Genomic DNA, 22,733 nt, shown 5'->3' with positions numbered 1-22,733 from the left:
CTGCACCAGTAAAGTGACCAGTCATGGAGGTGTTGTCTTGTTGTTTGCCGTGTGTGTTTGCTTCCTCTACCCATTTCTCCAGCGTTCACCGATGTCTTCTACTCAACACATCGTCGAACGGAGGGGGGATATGTAACGACAATGGGTAGAAAGCAACCACCAACTAATCTTCTTTTTGAATATTAATTCAAATTCTCTACTTCTCGATGACTGAGGGGGGAAGATTTGTTCAGAACGTCTCATGATCATCACCGGTCTGACTAATTGAAGGAGCCCCCGGCACTATCACATAACTGGTCAATGGCTAGCTTTGTGGCCTAATACGGACTGGTTAAGATAAAGACAGTGTCCGCACAGACCAGAGCCATAAGTCACCCATCCCGGTGCCAGAGAGTCTGCAAAAGACCCTTTAGAAGAAGAATCGACACCAGCAGATGTTACTGAAACCCCCGACTACATTCCTGAACACCTCCTCATTAAGACCTCTGAACAAACAGAGTTCTGTCTCTTCACCAGAGAACTGATTCTTATCAATAACTATACATAAAATCATTCAAGAACAATTTTCAATGGACTCATGATCAAACAATCATGCAACTACCTAATCCTGGGTTGTTTCCACCACTTATATGTATATTTTAATAAGATAATATGTTTTGATCCCATTTAATTCAGGTAATAGTTATTATATTAACTATTAGAAGGAGTGAATGAATGAAAGTGTGTACTGTTTCATATCAATGCTATCTTACGAACACAACTAGCAAGATGGCTTGAATGATATCGGTGTAATATGTTTTGATCTTCTTTTAATTAGAAATCATGTCTAAACTGTGGCCCCTGTTCTCTCTGTTAGTAAGGAGAGCACAGATAAGCATGATTTACGATCAGAACTGAAAAGAACGTCACCTCCTAGATTCAGCCAGTGTCTAATTGGCCAGAACTCATCCTGGAGGTTGGACAAAATTTTAGTTTAAAACCTTAGACCCAAAAACAAAGCTCTCTCTCTCGCTGCTCTCTCTCGCTCTCTCTCTCGCTGCTCTCGAAGCTCTCTCTCTCTCTATAGGAACCATGTAAACGCGCAAACGAAATAACCCAAATCAAGATCTGAAGAACATGGGTTAAATAGCTTCATTCAAGCCATCATCATCTACTCTCAATTTCCTTTCTTTTCTTAGTTTCATTTCTTTTCCGTTGTGAGTGTCGGTTCTAAGTTAAGTTTTGCGACAAGATTTCGAGCCACGTTTCTTCTGCAAAGCCAGCTTCAAACAAAGACTCTCATTCCGCCAGCACACCACGTGACTGACCCCGTGATCCAGACATCAGGCACGAGGAGACCGAACGGACCGGGAAAACCCCTTTCACGCAACAAAAAGGGAATCCCCAAAAGCAAATACGCAAGTACCTCCATGCAGGCTAAAATCTTAACTGGTGTATTTATATAACTTTAATAACCTGCCTAAAACGATAGAAGGGTTAAATTAATGATTGATGGTTTGTTCAGGTCATGTCTAGTGTATATGAAATCGTGAGATTTCATCCTTTCACTCTTAAACCCACTCTTTCCTCACTCTATCCCTTTCTGCAACGCGTATGAATGTGTATGTGTGTGTGTGCGTGTGTTTGTGTTAGATATTAGCTTTATGTGTTAGTAGTCTATAATCAATAAAGTATTGTTTGTATTTAAAAGAGATTACTCGTGTGTGCTTATCAGATTTATTGTCTTGAACTTCGATTTAAGCTACCTATGCTGTTACCCTTAATTTACTTCGTAATTTATTGTTAGCTGGGGATTAATTCTTTCTTGACCAGGAAGATATTATATTTCCTAGAGTTAATACTTGTTTATGCTTTCTGTTCATTGGATGAACTGATAAAATGATCATACTATTGATTCTGCTACAGTAAATTCTGAAGATAATTAAAAATAATTAAAATATTAATTATTGGTCATATTCCGTTATGAATAATAATTAATAATATTTATACGTGGGCGTATAAACGCTACACCACCTTACAGGAGTTACTGACAGCATGGGTTAGACCCGTGAATATAAGACTTGATAATATAACAGACTTTGTGAGAGGAAAGTTAGAGGTTATCTGGAAAACAATCTGTTTTGCACAAAGATTTACAGTATATGCACCAGAAAGTAATGTAATTGGAAACTGTGCAGTAGGAACTTTAAAAAGTTTCTTTAGAGCAAATCATAAGGACATAAGATGGGATGAAAAAATTGAGGAGATAACTAACGTAAATCGAAAAGATAAAGATAAGTAGTTAACTACTAAATAGTGTTACTAACAGTATTACTAATATAATTGTTAATAGTGTTGTTTTTGTTTCTGTTATTATTTTGTAATTATTTCTGTTTGTATTTTAATTGTAATATGATATGCAACTGCAATCGCTCATTTCTTAGACTGGACGAATGTATATTGTCCATCTAAGTATGAACTGATTGTTTGTTCTTTACTGTTATTGTGAAGCGTCGTTGAGCTTGGGAAAGGCACAATGCAAATTAGACATTATAATTATCAACTAAACCTTTTAAGGATTTAATTACTAAGAAAGATAAAGTATATAAAAAAAGAGTTGATAAACATACAGTGGTTATTAGAAAATGAGCTTTGGAGTAAGAAGAATTTGATATTAGTGGAATAAGAAAGGAAGGAAGGTAGAATTACCTTTGGGGAAAAAAAAAACATTGCATCTTACAAACAGTGTAAAATAACTAATTAAAGAGTATGAAATACTTCTAACATGCTCTTTTAATTAAAAAGAGTAAAACGATATAAAGAAATCTCTTACCTATATTTGTGATAACTGCGTTAAAGATCCTAGAATGGAGCAGAACAAACTCATTCTAGCGTGTGTGTGTGTGTGTGTGTGTGTGTGTGTGTGTGTGTGTGTGTGTGTGTGTGTGTGAGACAGCAGGAATGCAGACTTATGGGGTAATAAATCTACTGATAGTGTGTCTCTGGATGGAGCAAAGTTAAAGAGAATAAAATAAGCAAAGTTGAACGTGAATAAAAGTGTTCAATAATGTGTCATATATGATACAAGGCTAAATATGAAATGAGACTGGACATGGAGAGAAAGTAAATGAGGCTGTAAACAAATAATGTAAATTTGTTGGCAATGGCAGAAGGGGAATATGTGTTAGTGGAGTTTTAGAAGGGGAATAAAGCCCAATTTAAAGAGAAAACATCTTCTAACACATAAAACAAGAACTTGGAGCTTCAGAAGAGAAATACTGAAGAGTGTTTAAGAAGGAGTCGGATGATTAATGACTAAGAGATGCCTTACGGAGAGCTCAACTTTATGTTATATCTTTCAGGAGATAGAGTCTGGATCGAGATGTTGGGCTAACAGAGTGTACCAGAATAACACAATGACAGGAGAAAGGCTTGTTTAAGTCAAGTGTTGTGGTAACATTGATAAACATAGCAGTAGTCATGGTGGTGTTCTGGGTTGTTGTCAAAATTTTAATAAGAATTTGACTATAAAAAATCAAGACACTGTGGAAAAAAGGTGAGAAATATAGATCCTGCACTGTAAAAAATGTTACTTCTATTATAAAAAATAATATTTTTGAGTAGTTAAAGCTTGATTTCATTCATGGAATCTACCTGAATAAATCATGTAAAACGCCCTAATTTATTTAGTCTATAACACACATTTTTTTGTGAAAATGTGCTTTTTTATTTGAAGTATTTTTTATTCTCAAAATTGTGTGAAGTCAAGTGAATGGATATGAACTGTTTATATTTAACTTTGAGATATATTGTTTTATAAAAAGACCGTACACTGCTAGAACAGCACAGAATCAGACGTGTTACTGCACTATCATTAGCAGAGTTATTGCTACATGTATGTAACAATTTGCTTCAGAATATTTAAAAAATGCAGTTATTCACAACCTAACCATAAGCCCTACTCTCCTGCACAATGGTAACGATCAAAACTTTAACATAATAGAAACTCTTTCAAATGTCAAACATACCTGAACATTAAACATTAACAGATGTTTCCCTTTACTCAAAAACACATGAAATAACACTTAATTTCAAGATTTACTCTCCATTTCCAGCCATGTGCAAAGCATGCTGGGAACAAACAATTGTGTCTCTAAATAAAACCGCATAAATGAGCTAATTCTCTTAAAATAAATACCCTTGGTGTTATTAGTGAAATTTTGTCAATATTTTCAATAAAACTCTAACCACAATTTTCTTAATAAAATATACATAATATTTTTAATGATTCATTTTTTACAGTGTGACTAGAAAATGGATGCAACTTTTGTGATAGACAAATATATTAATATGGAGGATCTAAAAGAAAAAAAACAATTGATTTACAACCTAATAAATCATTATGATAGGTGGAAAAAAATGCAAATGTAAGACATTTAATGAAGATTGCAAGGAGTAGTATACAAAAGAAAAGTATACGTTATATGAAACTTTGCAGAAATTAAGAAATCCAATTCCTAGTTTAAAATGGTATAGAGAATCCAATACAAAGCTGAAGTAACTTTAGGAGGTGAAAAGTATTCAGTAAAGAAAATATAAGTTTTATTAAGTTAGAACTCAAACAGATAAGTTTTGGGAAGAATGTCTAGATGGCAATCGTATGAGTGCTAAATGAAATACAACTGGAAATTACATATAATATGTAGTAAGATATTAAGAGAATTAAGCAATCAAGTTCGGAATCAGACTTGAAAAGCTGGAGAGATGAACTGGAGAGGCTGAACGAGTAGGAAATTGGAAATGTGAAAATAACTATAATGAAAAAACAAATACAAAGATGAATGTTTAAGGCTAAAATTTTCAGATGAAATGAAATTATGACTCAAATATTGAGAGATAACGAAGAAAAATACAGTAACTGATCAGACGATAATACAGTTTAGACTGTGTGGTGTGCTGGAAGATGTAATATCAAGGGTCTGATTAAAGGCTCATAATTAGGGCATTATAGTAAGAGTACAGTAAATGACACAGAATGGGTAAAATATGATCCTATACCTTTAGTCTTGATAAGATGAAGTAAAAACGATGAAGTAATAATTACCTGGGAGATTCCTAAAGAAATTCCAGAGTATTATATAAGACAAAAGATCTGCCATAACAAGCTTAGGCCTGTCACGATTATGAAATTTGGCTGACGATTAATTGACAAAAAAATAATTGCGGTTATGCCGATTAATTGTCTGTGTTAGGGCTTTGGCGATTATGCCGATTAATTGTCTGTGTTAGGGCTTTGGCGATTATGCCGATTAATTGTCTGTGTTAGGGCTTTGGCGATTATGCCGATTAATTGTCTGTGTTAGGGCTTTGGCGATTATGCCGATTAATTGTCTGTGTTAGGGCTTTGGCGATTATGCCGATTAATTGTCTGTGTTAGGGCTTTGGCGATTATGCCGATTAATTGTCTGTGTTAGGGCTTTGGCGATTATGCCGATTAATTGTCTGTTTTAGGGCTTTGTGCTTCATTCATTAAATAATTGTGATGAATTTAATCCTTTGTAAGTTATCATTTTGCAGTGTAAGATTACAGTTAACACCTTTAAATATTAAATAAATATATTCAATAGCTATGACAATTTGTTTATTAAACTTAGTGAGTGTATAAATCAGCAGCAAAAAGTAATTTTTGAAAACATCTGCACAGTAATTTAATAAAAAAAAAATCTAAACATGTTAATAAAAACGAATGTGCACAAACCATGATAATATGATACGCTTCAAAACAGAGCGGAACAAAGCGCGTATGCGCATCGCGGGTGCAGAATGATGTGCTCAAAGCAACATGGAGTCACAGTGCGCAGCGCTGCACAAGTGCGCATTTAAAAGTTCACGGCACAAAGCGAAGAAATGTCGAGGGCAACAGTTTATTGATCATTTGTTTCTTCACAGTTTTAAACTCCAGTTATTGTGCGTCTGATGCCAATTCATAGTCCTTGTGCTGTGTAGGCACACGGTAGCAAGCGAGTCATTTAGAAACAGCAAAAAACTCCAGCAAAATAAAGTCATGTTATGCAAATCCACAGCCCTTTATCTACAGATCAAGCATTATAACGTCAATGTCACATTGGAGAAAGTTTTACCGTGTATCCTGTCGTAACCGGACGACGCGCGCTGTTTGAATGCTGAACGGAATGATTGACAGCTGCAGACGAGTTTGAATGCTGAACGGAATGATTGACAGCTGCAGAGTTTGAATGCTGAACGGAATGATTGACAGCTGCAGACGAGTTTGTGAACTTTAATTTAACAATGTAAATATACTACTGTCCCTCACATTAAGCTATGGAATGGCTTCAGATGACTTTGTATATATTGCTGGAAAACGTAATTAGTGCTTGTCTATTTATTTTGGTCCATGACTCCCCCTTGTGCCGTAGGCCTATAAAAGAGTGCAATAATCGCGGTTGTCTGAAACAATCGCGGTTAGATCAAATAATCGCGATCAGACGGTTATTTAATTATCGCGACAGGCCTAAACAAGCTTATAAAATAACATGAGATTTTATTGGTAATTTGGCAGAGGATGAAGAATTGTTCAATTTGAGTAAGTTCTGGACTGTAAAGTATTTTGAAGGAATGAGTCCAAGCATATATGCAGGATGGGCATGTTTGAATCAGACATTGGACAGTAATATTAGAAGGAATGATATCAATCGTTTTAATTAAAGAAAAATACATATGGGACACTGAAGTGAGTGGTAAATAATATTCGAATAAAATTAAATATAGTCACAATAGTGTTTTGATTATTCTTGAGTTGTCTGGTTTAGGAAGGATTTTCAGATTTTTTTTTTCCTGGAATATGTAAATTATTAAAGAAATGTAAAATGGGGTGTGAATAAATCCTATGAAATTGACTTACGTTCGGTAAGACCTTCATCTAAGAGAGTAGATGTTGTGAGACTGTACAAAGCAACATGTGTCTAATAACATAGACTCAGAGAACTAGAGACTGGAGAGACCAGCACATCTCAACATGATATACAGCAGACTGACCCTTACACGACCTTTCAGAGGCCCGGAGGAACATGGCATGTACAACATACTGGTAGATACATACATACATACATACAGTACATATCAAAAAACACAATGTTATAAACTATAATGAGAAATCTCTGACATTTTGGTAACATGGTTGCAGAAAATAGTGATATAAATGTGAAATAAAAAGGCTATAATATTATTCAGTTTGACCTGATGTTGACCCTCAATATGAACATTTCTCAAGCCTCGCTTTACTGAACATTTGTTGAAAACCAAAAAGGTTATTTATTATAGTAAATTAAACTCTCACAGCTCCTGAGATTATCTAAATGTAATGTTTCTAACATGAATGTTCTTCAGCATCATGAATGAATGAAGAATAAACACCAACCTCTTTGTTCTTCAGGATCTTCAGTGTGTTTCCTTCTACAGGGTTCTGGATCACTCATGTTCTCACTGTCCTCTTTAATAAACTCAGTCTTTGCAGATTTCAGCTCTTCCTGATGCTCTGATGCTCGTCTTCACTTGTAGCCGATGGGAATTTACAGCATTTATTGGAGAATTGCTGTGGGAGGAGCTTCACTGATGATGCAATTGCTGTGGGAGGAGCTTCATTGTCCATGTGACTGCTGTGGGTGGAGCTTCACTGACTGACCTGCAGATTGGTTGGAGGAGATGATCTGCCAAAACCAAAAATATATCAGTAAATAAGTTTATTTTTATAGGGTCAGAGACAGGATGTAAAAAAACAAAAACAAAAACAAAAAAACATTAAATGCAAGTAAACTGTCCATTTTAATGTTTAAAATATATTTTCAACTATAAAAAGCCATTATCAATGGAGCGCAGATATTGAGTCACCATGACAGACAAAAAGAGGTCTTCATATTTCTCCCCAGCAGAACTGGATGAGCTTCTGCAAGCATATGGAGAGTACGAACATTATTTTATTTTTTTTAATATCGACTTTAGACAGCGAAGGACAGAGAGTTAGCTAGGGAGAAAATAGTTGCTTGAGTCAATGCGTACGTTTACATTTTAATTAGTTATACAGTGTTGGGTGTAATTAATTACCAAGTAATCTAAATACTGTAATTTAATTAAAGGGATTACTCTTAATTATTTTGTAATTTAAAGTAAAATCTGATGTAATTGCATTAGACTATAGAACAATTCTGTATATTTAACATAAATTTTTAAAAGGTATATTTTTAATGTAACCTTCTCCCTCTACACACTTTGGTCAGTTCAAGAATAATTCATGCAATTGTATATTGTTTATTTGAAAGCATTAAAAGTGCAGTTTCTTGTCTCTCCTTGTATGGTCCAATGGTTGAGGTTGATGGGATTTAGTAATTAGTAATAAGTAGACCAATACCTTATAAAGATAGTCATTATTACATTAATCTAATTACACTGTTGAATGTGTCATTTGTAGTTAGTAATAACTATTTTAGAGTAACTTGCTGTTACTCTTAACTGTTATAATATCAGAGGTGAAACTGGAAGAACAGTATGTTATTCAACCTAATTTTAATTTCCATGTAGATGCAATCCTGCAGGCATTAAAAGAACATGGCAGCAACTGAAAATTATGTATATATTTATTTATTTATTTGTACTCTTTTTGTCTTTTATCCATATGCAATTTCACACATTTTTATTTCTATTTCTAGTATTATTCTGTTTCTTTATTTAAATAAGAGAAAATATCTAGAAAGTAGTAAAGAACTGTAAGAAAAGCATTGGAACAAAAAATAAAAGTAATATTTGTAACCAACAATTACTCTCAGTCTGCTGACACCAATGAAATGAGCTTTAAGTGTCAATTCACAGGTGATCTGAAGACATCAGCATAAGAAATGAGGTGAAAACAGGAACTATTGTCATGAAATAAAGAGTGTTTTCAGCAGATCTGTTAATATTGATGAGCCTCAGACTATCAACACTCATTCAACAAGCCATTCAGGATCATTAGCAGATCATCTCACTTTATTCTGAGTGTTTGCTGTTAGAAACACATTATTTGAGTCAGGATACATGATAAAAGCCTGTAAACTGCTCTATTGAAAGAAAATACTGTAATTTCTTGTAAAAAAAAAAAAAAACGTCAAAAAAACACTAATGACACTCATCTTTATCCTCCACTACAGCTAATTATATATAATAATAGCATAATATAGCAGCATATACCCTAAGAGCTACAAACCCCTGGTCAAATCTGTCAATGTATGGTCGGAAGACAGCGTAGAAACACTGAAAGACTGTTTTTTATGCACAGACTGGGACATTTCTCTGGTGAGCGAAGCCTGGACCTTGCCTCAGAAGTTCCCACAGATTACATACAATTATTTCCTGACACTGTGATCCCAAAACGGAATATAAAAGTCTTCCCAATAATAAGCCTTATACTGTATTACAAAGGAGGTAAAGGAGCAAAAAAAACCAAAAAACAATCAGGCATTTAGGATTATTGACCACTTAAAACTTAAAGGGACACTTCACCCATTTGCATTATGCTTTGTATCGATAGAAACCCAGTCATATTTTTGAATGGTCGTGCATTATTCCCTCATTTTACCCTGAGACGGGAGAAATATGGATTTCATTGTTGCAGTTCCTGCTTATAATAATGTAAAAATCTCATATCTTTGTACATGGAGGAACATACACTCGTTCCTCATCTTTCCCAGGGGGTGGGACCCACTCACACTACAGACCTATTACAGATCAGTGGGTGGGACTTCATTTGCAGAAACTAAAAGCAATATCCGCCATCTTGCTTGGAAGCTAAGCTCGCCTGTTAGCTTAGCTTCCAAACAAGATGGCGGATATTGCTTTTATGGAGCCAGATGTGAAGTTACGACAATGGCGGAGGGTACTCAATATGATATGGAAGAAGAGGATTTTGAAACTCTGATGCCTATTTCTCCTGGACAAAATCTCTGAATCAGACGAGGACACGGACGTTTGTGTTGGGAACCATCCTAGTTTCGCACCGCACATGGACAGCGGCGTCCTGGAGACATATTTTAGAATCCGGTGTTGTGGATTAGTGGGAGTGGCTTGCGGAGCTGTGCAATGTGGTGCATTGTGGGAGTTGTTGTCTTCCGCACCCTAAAGTTACTTTCTGTCTTTCCTCGGTCAAGAAGGCACCAAATTCGAAATTTATGTTACATTTCAACTACATATATGACCCACTATCAGTAAGGGTTCATGCCCGACGAGGTGTCTGTCCATTATCAGGTATTAATGGACGACGGCGAGGCGTGAACCGTACGACGGTTGCCTCCGCCGAAGGCCATTAATACCTGACAATGGACACCTCGAAGGGAATTAATGCGCTTATACCATGGTCACTTGCCAAATAACACATTTTTAAAACATTAGTTTATATTTGAATTAGTTTTACAATCGAAATCTAAAGTTACAAGTTACAAACAATAACTTAGTTTCCTTGGTTACGCCTGATGGTTTATTTAGGTGTCCTATATCACTTTTTAACGGACACCCTGCAGCCAATCAGAATCGAGTATTCACCCAGACCATGGTATAAATAAAGTTTAATGTTCCCACTGGTGAAATACTCCTTTAAAACTGTACAAAAGGAGTTGACCCAAAAGCTCAAAGAAGCAAAGGAACAACATAGGGAGTTGATAGAGAAAAACTTCAAAACTATGAACTCTAAAAAACGTTGGGACTCAATGAGGATAGCAACACATATTAAACATTGCATGTCATAGATGAATTGACAAAAGCAAATGAGTTGAATTATTTTTACGAGAGGTTTGACAATCGTGATTTCTCTCGGTTGAATGTGATATGGTGCTTGACAGTATTGTTATAGATGATGCTGATAGGTTTGAGATTGACCCTAAATCCATCAACAAGGTCTTCAAGCAAATCAGTGTAAACAAGGCCACAGGTCCAGACGGCATCTCTGCTTTTCTACTAAAAACATGTGCAGATGAACTGACCCCTGCCAGAGGTCCCTACTTTCACTTCTGTTGGGATGAAGTGCATGGAAAAGCTCATGATGAACAAAGTAAATCTAGATGTAGGCCCACAGTTAGATCCTTATCAGTTCGCATACAAACATCAGAGACTCATTACTCATTTTATCAACTGCGTATTGTTATTGTTCACTTTTATTTTCTGCTGATTCTACTCGAATCAGGAATAATTTTAGTTCTGAAAGCCGTGAAGTAGCCTGATACGATTGCTTTTTGAGCTTTCCATGTTTTTCCATTAATTTTCTCAAAATAGCTTTTGCCTAATAAATAATATTTCACCCACACCTGTTGCTTCTTCATGTTGTCACTTCTTCTTGAGTCTCTCCATCTTTGTCTGACTGCGCTTTGAACATATTAGGCTGAAAGTTTTTTTAATTTTCTGTGCATGTCTGTGTGTGGTAAAAGGACACGAGCTGTTGTAGCTCCGCCCCCTGTGCCAGGAGCAGCAGCTCATTTGCATTTAAAGGGTCAGACACAAAAACTCTGTGTTTTTGCTCACCCTCAAAAAGTGACAATATTAACATGCTATATAAAAATATCTGTGAGGTATTTTGAGCTAAAACTTCACATACACATACTCTGGGGACATCAAATACTCATTTTACATCTTGTGGAAAGGGCATTATACCTCCCCTTTAAACAACACAGTTTTTACAAAATAAACACTGAAATTATTAGTGTCCCCAACTCACCATAGCTTAGAAAGAGAGCAGCTGGAATAAAGAGAAGCGGCGTGTAATCCTTGTTATTTTTGTGTAATTATGTTGGTTTATAGATGTTTTGTCGTTGTGAATAGTGATGGCTCGATCATGAACGACTTGTTCTTTTTATGTTGACTGCACATCCTATAGTTTCAGAAATGGTAAGTTCACCTCTCGAGTCTTCGGTTGACTCTTCGTTGATGATTTTGACGTGATGATCAAACAACTCAGACCCAAAGACCCGAGAGGGGAACTAATCATTTCTGTACCTGGTACAGTCTGGGCCCTCAATATTTCCTGAATATTTTTCCCTTAATCACTATGTCATTTTGTTTATCTTTCAGTTTATTGTAACATTCAATATCAAAAGCTGTTTCTGCATTTAGCTGTCTGTTAGGATGTCTGGTAAATTCCTTGTTCCTCCTGTTTTTGATGCCATTGAAACTGTTCCTGCAACTAACGTCCTTATCTCTAACCTGCTTGTTTCTCTTGCATCAAAATGCACCTCTGTCTTAAGTGTCATGACTTGAGTCTGATCTGCTGTGTTTTTGTCTTTCCTCTGTGTCTGTGTGCCTTGTTGTCTTTGAGTACATGTGCTTTCTTTTGACAGCTCGCCATGTGCGCCGCTGTCATTGTGGCGTTTCCCCCTCCCCCTTGTTTTTACTTAATTATCTATTGATTTTAAGTCACACCTGTTGCTTATTAAACCCTCATTAATCTCCACTATTTTAGATCCACATGTGTTCAGTCTTTTGTCAGAATACATTGTCAGTAAATAGCATATTTCAAAACGCACAGAAAAGAGACAAGGGTTTATAGTGCCTTAATGAGGTATCTAAGGGAAACGGGATTGGTTAATAGAATATAGTTTAACATATATAATTTATTTATTTTTATTTTTTTAATCAGAATTATTTGATTATTTGCTTCACTTGGTTAACGCTTCACACTCCTGTCCAGTTGGTGGCGGTAAATGCACATTTTAGCTGGTTTCCCAACCGCCATAAAACTCTGAAAGAAGAAGAAAATAAGTATTTTGTCAGACTGTTGTTGTGTGTACTGCAATTGCCTTCCTTGCCTGACTCCAAGTGCAGTTTTGTTTTGTTTGTTTGCATCTTTATTTTTGTCCTGCTTCCACTCTCTCCCTCTTGTCCTGCCAGGCCTGGTTTCCTCGACTGCCTGCCCAGGCGTTCTCTGTTCTTTTGGGACTCGGATGTACCACCCCAGACCCTCCCTGTACGCTCATCACTCTCATCAAGGATCTCAGTTTGACTTGGCCACTGCGTCACTGGTGACGCTTTAATTGGTCCTTTTTGAGAATTTCTCTCCTGGCCCAGTGGACATTTATTTGGACTTCCTCTTTTCTTTTGTGTTCCTGTTATTTTTTTCTGGGCTCATTGAGAGCAAAATAAACTTTTCTGTTACCTGTAACTGAATCTGTATCTCTCCCTGACATTAACCCTTTCACACGTAAGTTTAAAATATTCTGGCTGAGCCCCCAGCGTGAGTTTTTCAAGGCAACCGATATTTAGAATGTGTCACTTTATGGTTTCCATTGCTTGTCACGTGACACACCCCAACAACAACAGAGTTGAAAGAATGATGATCTGCTTTTATGTAATTTTTCCTTTTTTATTAAAAATATTCTCAAATTTGTTAGATATGGCACAAAATATCTGATATTCCGATTGTCAAATATATGCAAGTGGAAGTGTTTTGTTTTTTGAACACCATTATAGCGATCGCGTAAGTTGAGCTGTATGCGCGATGGGCGCCGCCATCTTAGTTTGTGCCGCAGACCCAGTTCAGAGAATCGGATCTGTTGGATTTACAACACGTGAATTCATCCACTTCTCCCGAAATACATAAAAGTAAGTGGCTGGTGAACTGGGTGAAGAATAGAGTAAACTTTAAAGTTATCTTATGAATAAAACTAATTATAATGGAAATGATTATTATTGCCTCCTCCTTTGACATCAGTGTGTATTTTAAAACTCTAAATGTATTGTTTTTTTACTACTTATATGCCTGAAACCTAAAACAAACATTATATGGATGAAAGCACAGAAAAGTTGTGATTTATGACAGCTCTGAGCGCGCCTGTCTCTGGCTCAGCGCCAGCCAACGCACGAAAGCCCATTGGTGTGATCGTACGCTCCAGGGAGCAGCCTAGACTGATCACACCGGTGTGATCGTACATGCAAAAGGGTTAAGCGCAACTGTACCTTTTAAACAAACCTTTTTAATTTCTCTGATTTTCAGTCTCATGCATATTATCATATTTTTTTCCTCCTTGTTGCCATTTTGCAGCCCTTTACAGCTGGATCTGAACACTTCATCTTCTGGCCTCGGCCCAAAACTTTTCAACTCTGGGTGTCTTTTACAAAGAACTGCTGACTTTCTCCTAACTGAAGCAAGCATCCACACTGGATTTTCTTTATGTTAGGGTGACCATATTTTAGTTTTCAGAAAACAGGACGGGGGCGTGGTTTGGGAGGCGTGGTTAAGGGGTGGGGGCGTGGTTGGGGTGAATGCATCAAAAAATACTTGACAAATGCATTCACAACCTTGCAACTATGTTATTGTACTTTAATACATAAAGTAATACATCCTTTCCATTCAATGTTTGGCCCGCAACAATAGAATAGCCTACTATTTAAAAAAGTTTAGCTTTTAACACCTTTTACATGACACTACTTTTTTTCATGGCCGTAGCAGGTTAAAATCTACTACAATCTACTAGTAAAAAAACAATTTCAATCCTCCTGATGTTCTCTTGTAGCCTATACTTTCTTTATGTGGGCTTCTAGGTCACTATAGCACCTTTATTTGACACTGACACGTACGTGCCAGCTTTGCAGTTCATGCATTCTGCTTTACACGGATCCCGACCGAAACGAAAAAACGGGAATTTTCTCTGTAAATCATCTGTGAATTTACATTTGGGCTTTTTTTTTATGCTGTCAGCTACTTACATCTTATCTCGCACTTGACCGTAAACTGAAGCGTCGACCGTCGAGTCCTGGTCGAGTCACGCTGCTACAATTGAAATTCTGTGTCTGTGAACGTAAAGTCCGCCTACTTTGATTCGATTGGTCATTTCAAATATTCTGACATTGACGAGTAGTGACAGACCAATGAGGCTGAGATGAACACACACACACACACACAGACCTCTGTATTCTAACGTGCGCTCTGCTTGCCGCTGCGGATTGAGGAACGCGCTGATTATAACAAGACGGGGCGAAGCTGAAGCCGGTTTCATATGTTTTGTGTGCAAAGGCAAGCATGTATTTAAAGTACACACTTAATGGCCCAATGAAAAATAATGAAAACCAGGACATTTTCATCATTTTATAAAAAACAGACAGGACGGCCAGGACAGGACTTGAAAACAGGACATGTCCTGGGAAAACAGGACGGTTGGTCACCCTACTTTATGTTTGGCAGCAGCGTCAACTAATAGCAAAACTATGTTTATCTTCACCTCGCTAGTGAGAAACGTCATGGCTTTTTAAGCTGCTAAAAAATTTTACTGATAAAATCGTCAGAGCAGCGCTGAGTGGAAGAGAGCACACAAGAATGAGATATTCCTTTCCATAATAACTGATACATGCATAATACATAATACAATTCAATGTTGTAGCAACAAACTTGGAAATAATTGGTCGTTTTGTGTCAAAGGCTTTATAATCAATAAATTGACTTCTATTTTTATAACAAAATCAGACCACAGAGAAATGTTCTGTCCAACTGTCCAACAGAGAAGCTTAGATACACATGGCTAGAAACATAAGAGTGTTCGTTCAACACACTTTATTCACTTTGATATTTCTGTCAGAAAAAAAAAAATGAATTAAGAGTTATAAAAAGAATGAATGAAGTGTGTGTTTGTGCTGGTGTTTTCCACTAGAGGGCAGTAAAACTCTCTGAAATACAGATGATACATGAAAAACTTTGTATTAACAAACAATGAACAAAACTGTATTTGTATCAACGAACTTTACCAAAGATACAATTATGTAAGAAATGTATTGTTCATTGTGTGTTAATATTTCAACTAATGTTAACAAATGAAACCTTATTGCACATTTTGTGAATTACAAACATAGTGCATGAAAAGGTGGGCAAAAAAAGATATGGTAAAAACATCTGATCTGTGCATTAAGACTTGCAGTGTAAACGAAGCCTAAGTGGTTTCTCCACTGCATGGATCTTCATGTGTTTCTCCAGGTAGTGTTTGAAAGCAAAACTCTTTCCACACTGATCACACGTGTGCGGCTTCTCTCTGCTGTGGATCCTCTCATGTGTTTTCAGATCTGTTGACTGACTGAATCTCTTGTCACAGTGTGAACACTTGTAAGGTTTTTCTCCAGTGTGGATCCTCTCATGTGTTTTCAGATGTCCTGACTGACTGAATCTCTTGTCACAGTGTGAACACTTGTAAGGCTTTTCTCCAGTGTGAATTCTCTGGTGCTGTTTTAAATTGTATGCTGTAGTAAAAGTCTTCTCACACTCAAAGCACATGTACTCTCTCACACCAGTGTGTATTTTCTGATGTGTATGTAAATTTTGCCACCGTGAAAAACTCTTTCCACACACAGAACATGAATGCGGCTTCTCCTTCGTATGAACTGTCAGGTGTGTCTTCAGGTCTGATGTGCTAAGAAATGTTTTTCCGCACTGATCACATGTGAACGGCTTCTCTCCGGTGTGGATCCTCATGTGAACATTAAGATGTTGTTTTTGTGTGAAGCTCTTTTCACACTGATCACATGTGAACGGCTTCTCTCCAGTGTGAACTCGCATGTGAACGTCAAGACTTTGTTTGCTTGATAAACTCTTTCCGCACTGATCGCATGAGAACGGCTTCTCTCCAGTGTGAACTCTAATGTGAATCTCAAGATTTCGTTTGGTTGTGTAACTCTTTCCACACTGAGTGCAGGTGAAAGATTTCTTGGCTCTTATTTTCTTTAAGAATATTGTTTTAGTCTTTGAGCGACTCAAAGGTTTTTCTCCAGGTTTGACATGATGTTCCTCCTCCACTTCACTCAGTTCTTCACTCTCCTCGCTCTCTTCCATCAGGTCTGACATGAAAGAAATACATTTTTATTTTCAGTACATCAAAAATAATTCAGTAATAGACAATTGCTATTAAATATGATGATCACGTTGATGCATTTTTATAAATTATTGTCCCTGAAACCTTCCATGATTTATCTCACATCTTTATCGGCTAAATAAACCTTTTTTTGCTTTTAAGGTTTATCATTTTTCATGCACGCACTCAACCCTTTTGGGTCGTTTAAATAATTCGTCTTAGAATCATTCTCAGTCTAATCGAGCTTTATCGAGTCCTTTCTCATATTCACAGCCTTCTTTAACCCCTTAACTGTCACCCCCCTTTTTGAGAATGGACATTGAAATGCACTTTTCAAGCTTAAATGGTTGTAATTCAAGAATGCTTTGGAGTATAGACCTAAGTTTGGTCTTGTTTTAAAGGGGAAAAATAGCAGATTGTTGCTGAAGTTAAAGAAAATTAAAGTTTAAATTTACATTAAATCAAATATATAATTGATTTAATATTTTTATTTTATATAAAATATATATTTTATAAAATATGTTTTACAAAAAAATTACTATAAAATCAAAGCCATATATCGAACCAAGTTGTGTTCCAAATTTGAAGTTGATATCACAAAAATTGAAGTTCCCATGAGATTTTGTTTAGGCGTATTACCAAAAATAGCCACCGGGTGTCATTGAATTCCATTGAGTTTAACTGTATGCATTCTACCATAACAAATTAATACATTTCATACGGCAGGTCTCGGAGAGGCTAGGAAAGCCGAAGAGACAGGGCTTCTGTGAAGGGGAGGGACGCCTCCTTAACACAGACCCAGACTCTTCATTCAAGTTAATACGAGAGATCCTCGTGTACTTGTAGTGGAGAATAGTCAAGTCAAGTCAAGTATATTTATATAGCGCTTTTCACAATACAGATTGCATCAAAGCAGCTTCACAGCATTAAACCAAAATAACACAACAAGGTTTGTTTCTAGTGTAAATTTATTGATTGATAAAATTAAATATCCCCAACTGAGCAAGCCAAAGGCAACAGTGGCAAGGAACCGAAAACTCCATCAAGTGACCTAATGGTGTCCTAAAACTCCATCAGGTGACCTAATGGAGAACAAAAAACCTTGGGAGAACCCAGGCTCAGTCGGGGGCCAGTTCTCCTCTGGCATTTATGAACTAGAGGCCAGATTGTAGTTTGAACAGTAAGATTTAAAAATGTTATATGAATGCCTGGCCAAAAAGATGCGTCTTTAATCTAGTTTTAAACTGGGAGAGTGAGTCCGAGCAACGAACAGTATCAGGAAGGCTATTCCAGAGTTTTGGAGCCAAATGTGAAAATGCTCTCCCTCCTTTGGTGGATCTGGATATCCTAGGTATGACCAAAAGCCTCGATTTTATTGATCTTAAAGAGCGCGATGGATTATAGGGCGATAGAAGATCCGTTAAATTAACTGATTGTTTGTTCTTTACTGTTATTGTGAAGCGTCCTTGAGCTTGGGAAAGGCGCAATGTAAATTAGAAGAAGCAAAGCAGAGGAAGGATGATAGAAGGAGACCTTTGACTTCTGTTAGGAGAGGAATCCAGTCAGACAGCTGCAGATAGGAAACCCCAAGAAAAATTATTGGAGCCGTAGTTAACAGATGCGGCCAGAAAACAGATAGGATATCTGTAGGAAACAAAAGAATTAAGCAATCCATGAAAGAGCGGAGAGCAGATCTAAAACCACAGAGAGTTAGAAAGATACAAAAAGTAAAGGGGCTTATGAATGATATGAGAGATATAATTCCTGAATTTAGTCAGAAAGACTAATGCTACAATAAAAGGCAATACATTGTAGTGTAGTGAATAAGCAGAAAGAAACACTTCAAGAGTGTAAAAAGCAATTTTAAGCTCTTAGAAGGAAGAGATGAGGAAAAGGCTCTTGGGGTTGAGCTATAAATATAGATTTAACTGGTTATCAATTAAAAGCAAGGAATAAGAAGAGCAATATACCAATACGTATAAAGTGTTAAAGCTGGGAAAATCCAGAAAATAAATTTCTGTAGAGAAGAAACTAGCAGCTATGAGTAAAAGATATGCAGAATTACCAGGTCTTGCAAGAGAAAATAAATTAGATAAATAAATAAAGGAATAGACTAATTAATACTGATAAAACAATAAAGGGGCATTAAACTAAAGATAAGTATAAAATGCAAAAACCCAAACTTATTTGAGCAACAATAGGATAATACACTCTTAGATCCAAATGTGAGGATATTAAATAAAGAGCGTAAAATGTGTAAGCTCCAAACACCGGCCCAAAGACGGTGTCCGGTGTCTTGGTTTGAAGGGAATGTATGTCTTTTCGGGCGCTTCTGGAAAAATCACTTTAATTTATTAAACAGTTGATTTCCAATTTTAATTCTGACTCCATGAATAATTTAATCTGACTCCAAATTTAAGTGACTCTTTGTTTTTGTTTTCAAATTTTCTATCTTAACAGCTGATCCTCGGATTAGTTGTGATTTAATTTAGACCAAGGATTATTCTGAGCATCTCATAATTTCAAATATTCGTTCATTACGGACCTAGTGTCGCTTTGAGACGTCACGTCGCGACTGCGCGCTCACGCTCACAAACTAGCCAGTCCTGAAATAGTCAGAGGGTGCAGTGCAACTATTTTACCCAATGCGGCCACTCACTGCAGACCCATAGGTGTAATTTCTTATAATATTTGCAGCATACAACATGTTAAGTCAGGGAATAGTCAGAAATCAGAAGGCCTTCCTAAGATGAGCCCCATGGTCCATTCAAAGTGCCTTCAGTTTGATCTATTCTGGACAAAGATTTGCGGAAACACTTGACTACACATTAATCTACTGGAAATAATGATTTCAGAAGAATGCAGAATAAATCAAGGTTAACATTTATTTTGCCAGGCAAGGTTAAACATCAATTAAGAGAATTAAACAGAATACACAATACACAACTGATCAGCATAAAATACAAACATAATTCAAAACACCATATCAAAAATAGTTTAAAAGAGTCAGCATACCTGGCAATAGAGACACACAGCAACAGTGTGGGAAGTTCTGTTTACAGATGCTTCCTTGAGTGGTTTGCCAATTCCCTTTAAATACCCAAGTGGAACAAAAGAACAATAAACATCTAGAGCCCAAATATTTATTCAGCTTTTGCTGGATCCTTTCTCGTGCCCAAGTGTTCATGCCTGGGTTTGTGGGATAAAGATAAATGTTATCAACGATCTTTATTGGGGCATCTCCCACATCAGAAGAACAGGCATTGTTTTCTTTATTCTGACTGTTCTGCTGCGGGAATGAAACTCCTTTACCATTCACACCTGAAGTATTTACTTTGACCTCTCATAAAACAACTGGAGACAGTAGGTGTGTGTGTGTGTGTGTGTTTTGCATGACTGAATGAGACCTGGAGGGGAGAAGATAGTGTGAAGAGTCAGGAACTCAGCATGTCTGTTAAGTGCATTTCCTCATGTGCATTTCTCTAGGGAGTAAAAGGGATTAATGTCGTTCCTGCTTTCCTAAGGAGTGAAATGTGTTATCAGTTTTTTTTATGGTGTGCTGCTTTTCTGATAATGAACTCAGGCCTTCTTTAGCTTTGAAGAGGACTCTTGTTCGGTAGTGTTGTGTGTGCGTTTGACATTCTTTGCAGGTTCTTAACTCTGTGATGGAAGATCTATGGACTCGAAGACACCACTCTCAGACCTGGGGCCTCATGTACAAAGACTTGTGTTGAATTCAAACTAAAACATTGCGTACGGACAAGCTGTAAAAAACAGCTAAAAAAAAACAGAATCTAGAAAAAATATGAATCTCTGCGTACGAACGATCCCACGCATTTTCTCTTTGTACATCCCAGTTAACGTTAAATTGAGTGCACATGCACAAGCGCAACGCCCCACCCAGTCGAGAAAAACGAGAAACGAGAAAAAATATTTTATTTGGAACTTTGTCCTCTGGAATTAATAACAAAAGGAAAAAATATGAGTAGGAGAGTTTCGCTGATGCCGTCAATGCGGTGGGATCTGAAAGTCGCACTGTAAATGACCTTAAAAAGAAATGGTCTGATATAAAGATGGACGTTAAACCAAAGCTAACATTACCATAGACTAAGGGTTGTATCAATCTGCATATGCTTTTATATGTTCTTACTTAATTGCGTAATTGATAGAATATTCCCATAAGGCTCGTGTGACATTATATGTCAATTATTTTATAAATTGCACATTAATAGCAATGCTTCCCACAGGTGGTGGTGCGATAGACTTGTAGAACAATCAGAAGTTGTCACGGTTGTTGAATGCATTGTTTCCTTCTTGTCTCGTGTCGTTGTTGTTTATGTGTGAGTGGGCGTTGTCCCGCTCACGTGTCTGTCAGCGCTCCAGCTGATCATCATCATCATCACAATCACTGTTCACAGCTGCGATTCATTTCCATTCCCTATATATACTCACACCATTCTCTGTTCCAGTGTCGGATTGTTTGTTGAGGTCCTGTGATTGCCGTGTCTGTGTTTCCCGTGGAGTTGCCGTGTCTGTGTTCGCCTGCCTTGTCTTCCTGCCGTTCTTGTTCTTCGTCTTCTGGTTCACCGCACTCCAGCACCGGGATCGGGATTCATCACCGTCACAGCACCAGCGCACCACAGACCATCAAGTCCCTGCACGAGCCTGAGTCGCCGCCCTCCACTGTTCTGAACTGTTTGTCTGACCTTTTCTGAGCTTAATAAACACTTTTGAGAACCTGCAACTGTTTCCAGTTTTGTCCGCCCATGACAGAAGTGAATGTTCATGGAACGCATGTCCTTGGAAAAGGTATAATTGGTGTATGATTTTTGTGTAAGGTAGAGTTAGCTTGCGACCTCCTCGTGAGACTTTGACGCTGGCTCTACCAATCTAACTGCAAACTATTCTTCAGTAAATTTTTACTTTTTTGATTGAACTTCACGACTCTTGGTCTTCTTTCATCATATCTGGTCCTGGGTCTGGCAACTCTTACAGCAGTTACTGACTGAATATTAGACTTGATAATATAACAGACTTTGTTAGAGGAAAGTTAGGTTATCTGGAAAACAAACTGTTTTGCGGTATATGCACCAGAAAGTAATTGGAAACTGTGCAGTAGGAACTTTAAAAAGTTTCTTTAGAGCAAATCATAAGGACATAAGATGGGATGAAAAGACTGAGGAGATAACTAATGTAAATCGAAAAGATAAAGATAATAAGAAGTTAACTACTAAATAGTGTTACTAACAGTATTACTAATATAATTGTTAATAGTGTTGTTTTTGTTTCTGTTATTATTTTGTAATTATTTCTGTTTGTATTTTAATTGTAATATAATATGCAACTGCAATCGCTCCTTTCTTAGACTGGGCAAATGTATATTGTCCATCTAAGTATGAACTGATTGTTTGTTCTTTACTGTTATTGTGAAGCGTCCTTGAGCTTGGGAAAGGCACAATGTTAATTAGACATATTATTATCAACTAAACCTTTTAAGGATTTAATTACTAAGAAAGATAAAGTATATATATAAAAAAAAGAGTTGATAAACATACAGTATGGTTATTAGAAAATGAGCTTTGGAGTAAGAAGAATTTGATATTAGTGGAATAAGAATAATAAGGGGGGGGGGTTGAAAGAAAAAAACAGTATCTTACAAACAGTGTAAAATAACTAATTAAAGACCAAAGAAAAGAAAAAAAGAAAGAGTATAAAATACTTCTAACATGCTCTTTTAATTACAAAGAGTAAAACGATATGAAGAAATAGGTCTCTTACCTTTATTTGTGATAACTGCGTCAAAGATCCTAGGATGGAGCAGAACAAACTCATTCTAGCGTGTGTGTGTGTGTGTGTGAGAGAGAGAGAGAGAGAGAGAGAGAGCAAGAATGC

The 22,733-nt window shown here is 36.8% G+C and overlaps 2 protein-coding genes across 3 annotated transcripts in view; both read right to left on the bottom strand.

Annotated features, from left to right (window-relative positions):
• The window catches only part of LOC309499999 (uncharacterized protein), a 47,131-nt gene that overhangs the window by 19,989 nt on the left and 4,409 nt on the right, over window positions 1–22,733 (bottom strand). Inside the window, exon 1 of one of the 2 annotated variants that reach the window (XM_082171551.1) lies at window positions 7,418–7,671. The exons of the other annotated variant lie outside the window; for it this stretch is intronic. Coding sequence (XP_082027677.1) covers window positions 7,418–7,475 — 58 coding nt within the window. The 5' untranslated portion in view covers window positions 7,476–7,671. Of the gene's footprint in view, window positions 1–7,417; window positions 7,672–22,733 lie in introns of those variants that run through there. 2 annotated transcript variants of the gene reach the window in all.
• The window catches only part of LOC309501649 (uncharacterized protein), a 109,088-nt gene that overhangs the window by 82,086 nt on the left and 4,269 nt on the right, over window positions 1–22,733 (bottom strand). The window lies entirely within an intron of this gene.

This window comes from Leuciscus leuciscus (assembly GCF_965113295.1).
Source record: "Leuciscus leuciscus genome assembly, chromosome: 1".
In the NCBI taxonomy this organism is placed as follows: domain Eukaryota; kingdom Metazoa; phylum Chordata; class Actinopteri; order Cypriniformes; family Leuciscidae; genus Leuciscus; species Leuciscus leuciscus.
Note: the sequence above shows the minus strand (reverse complement) of the source record. Positions and strands in the feature narration are given on the sequence as shown.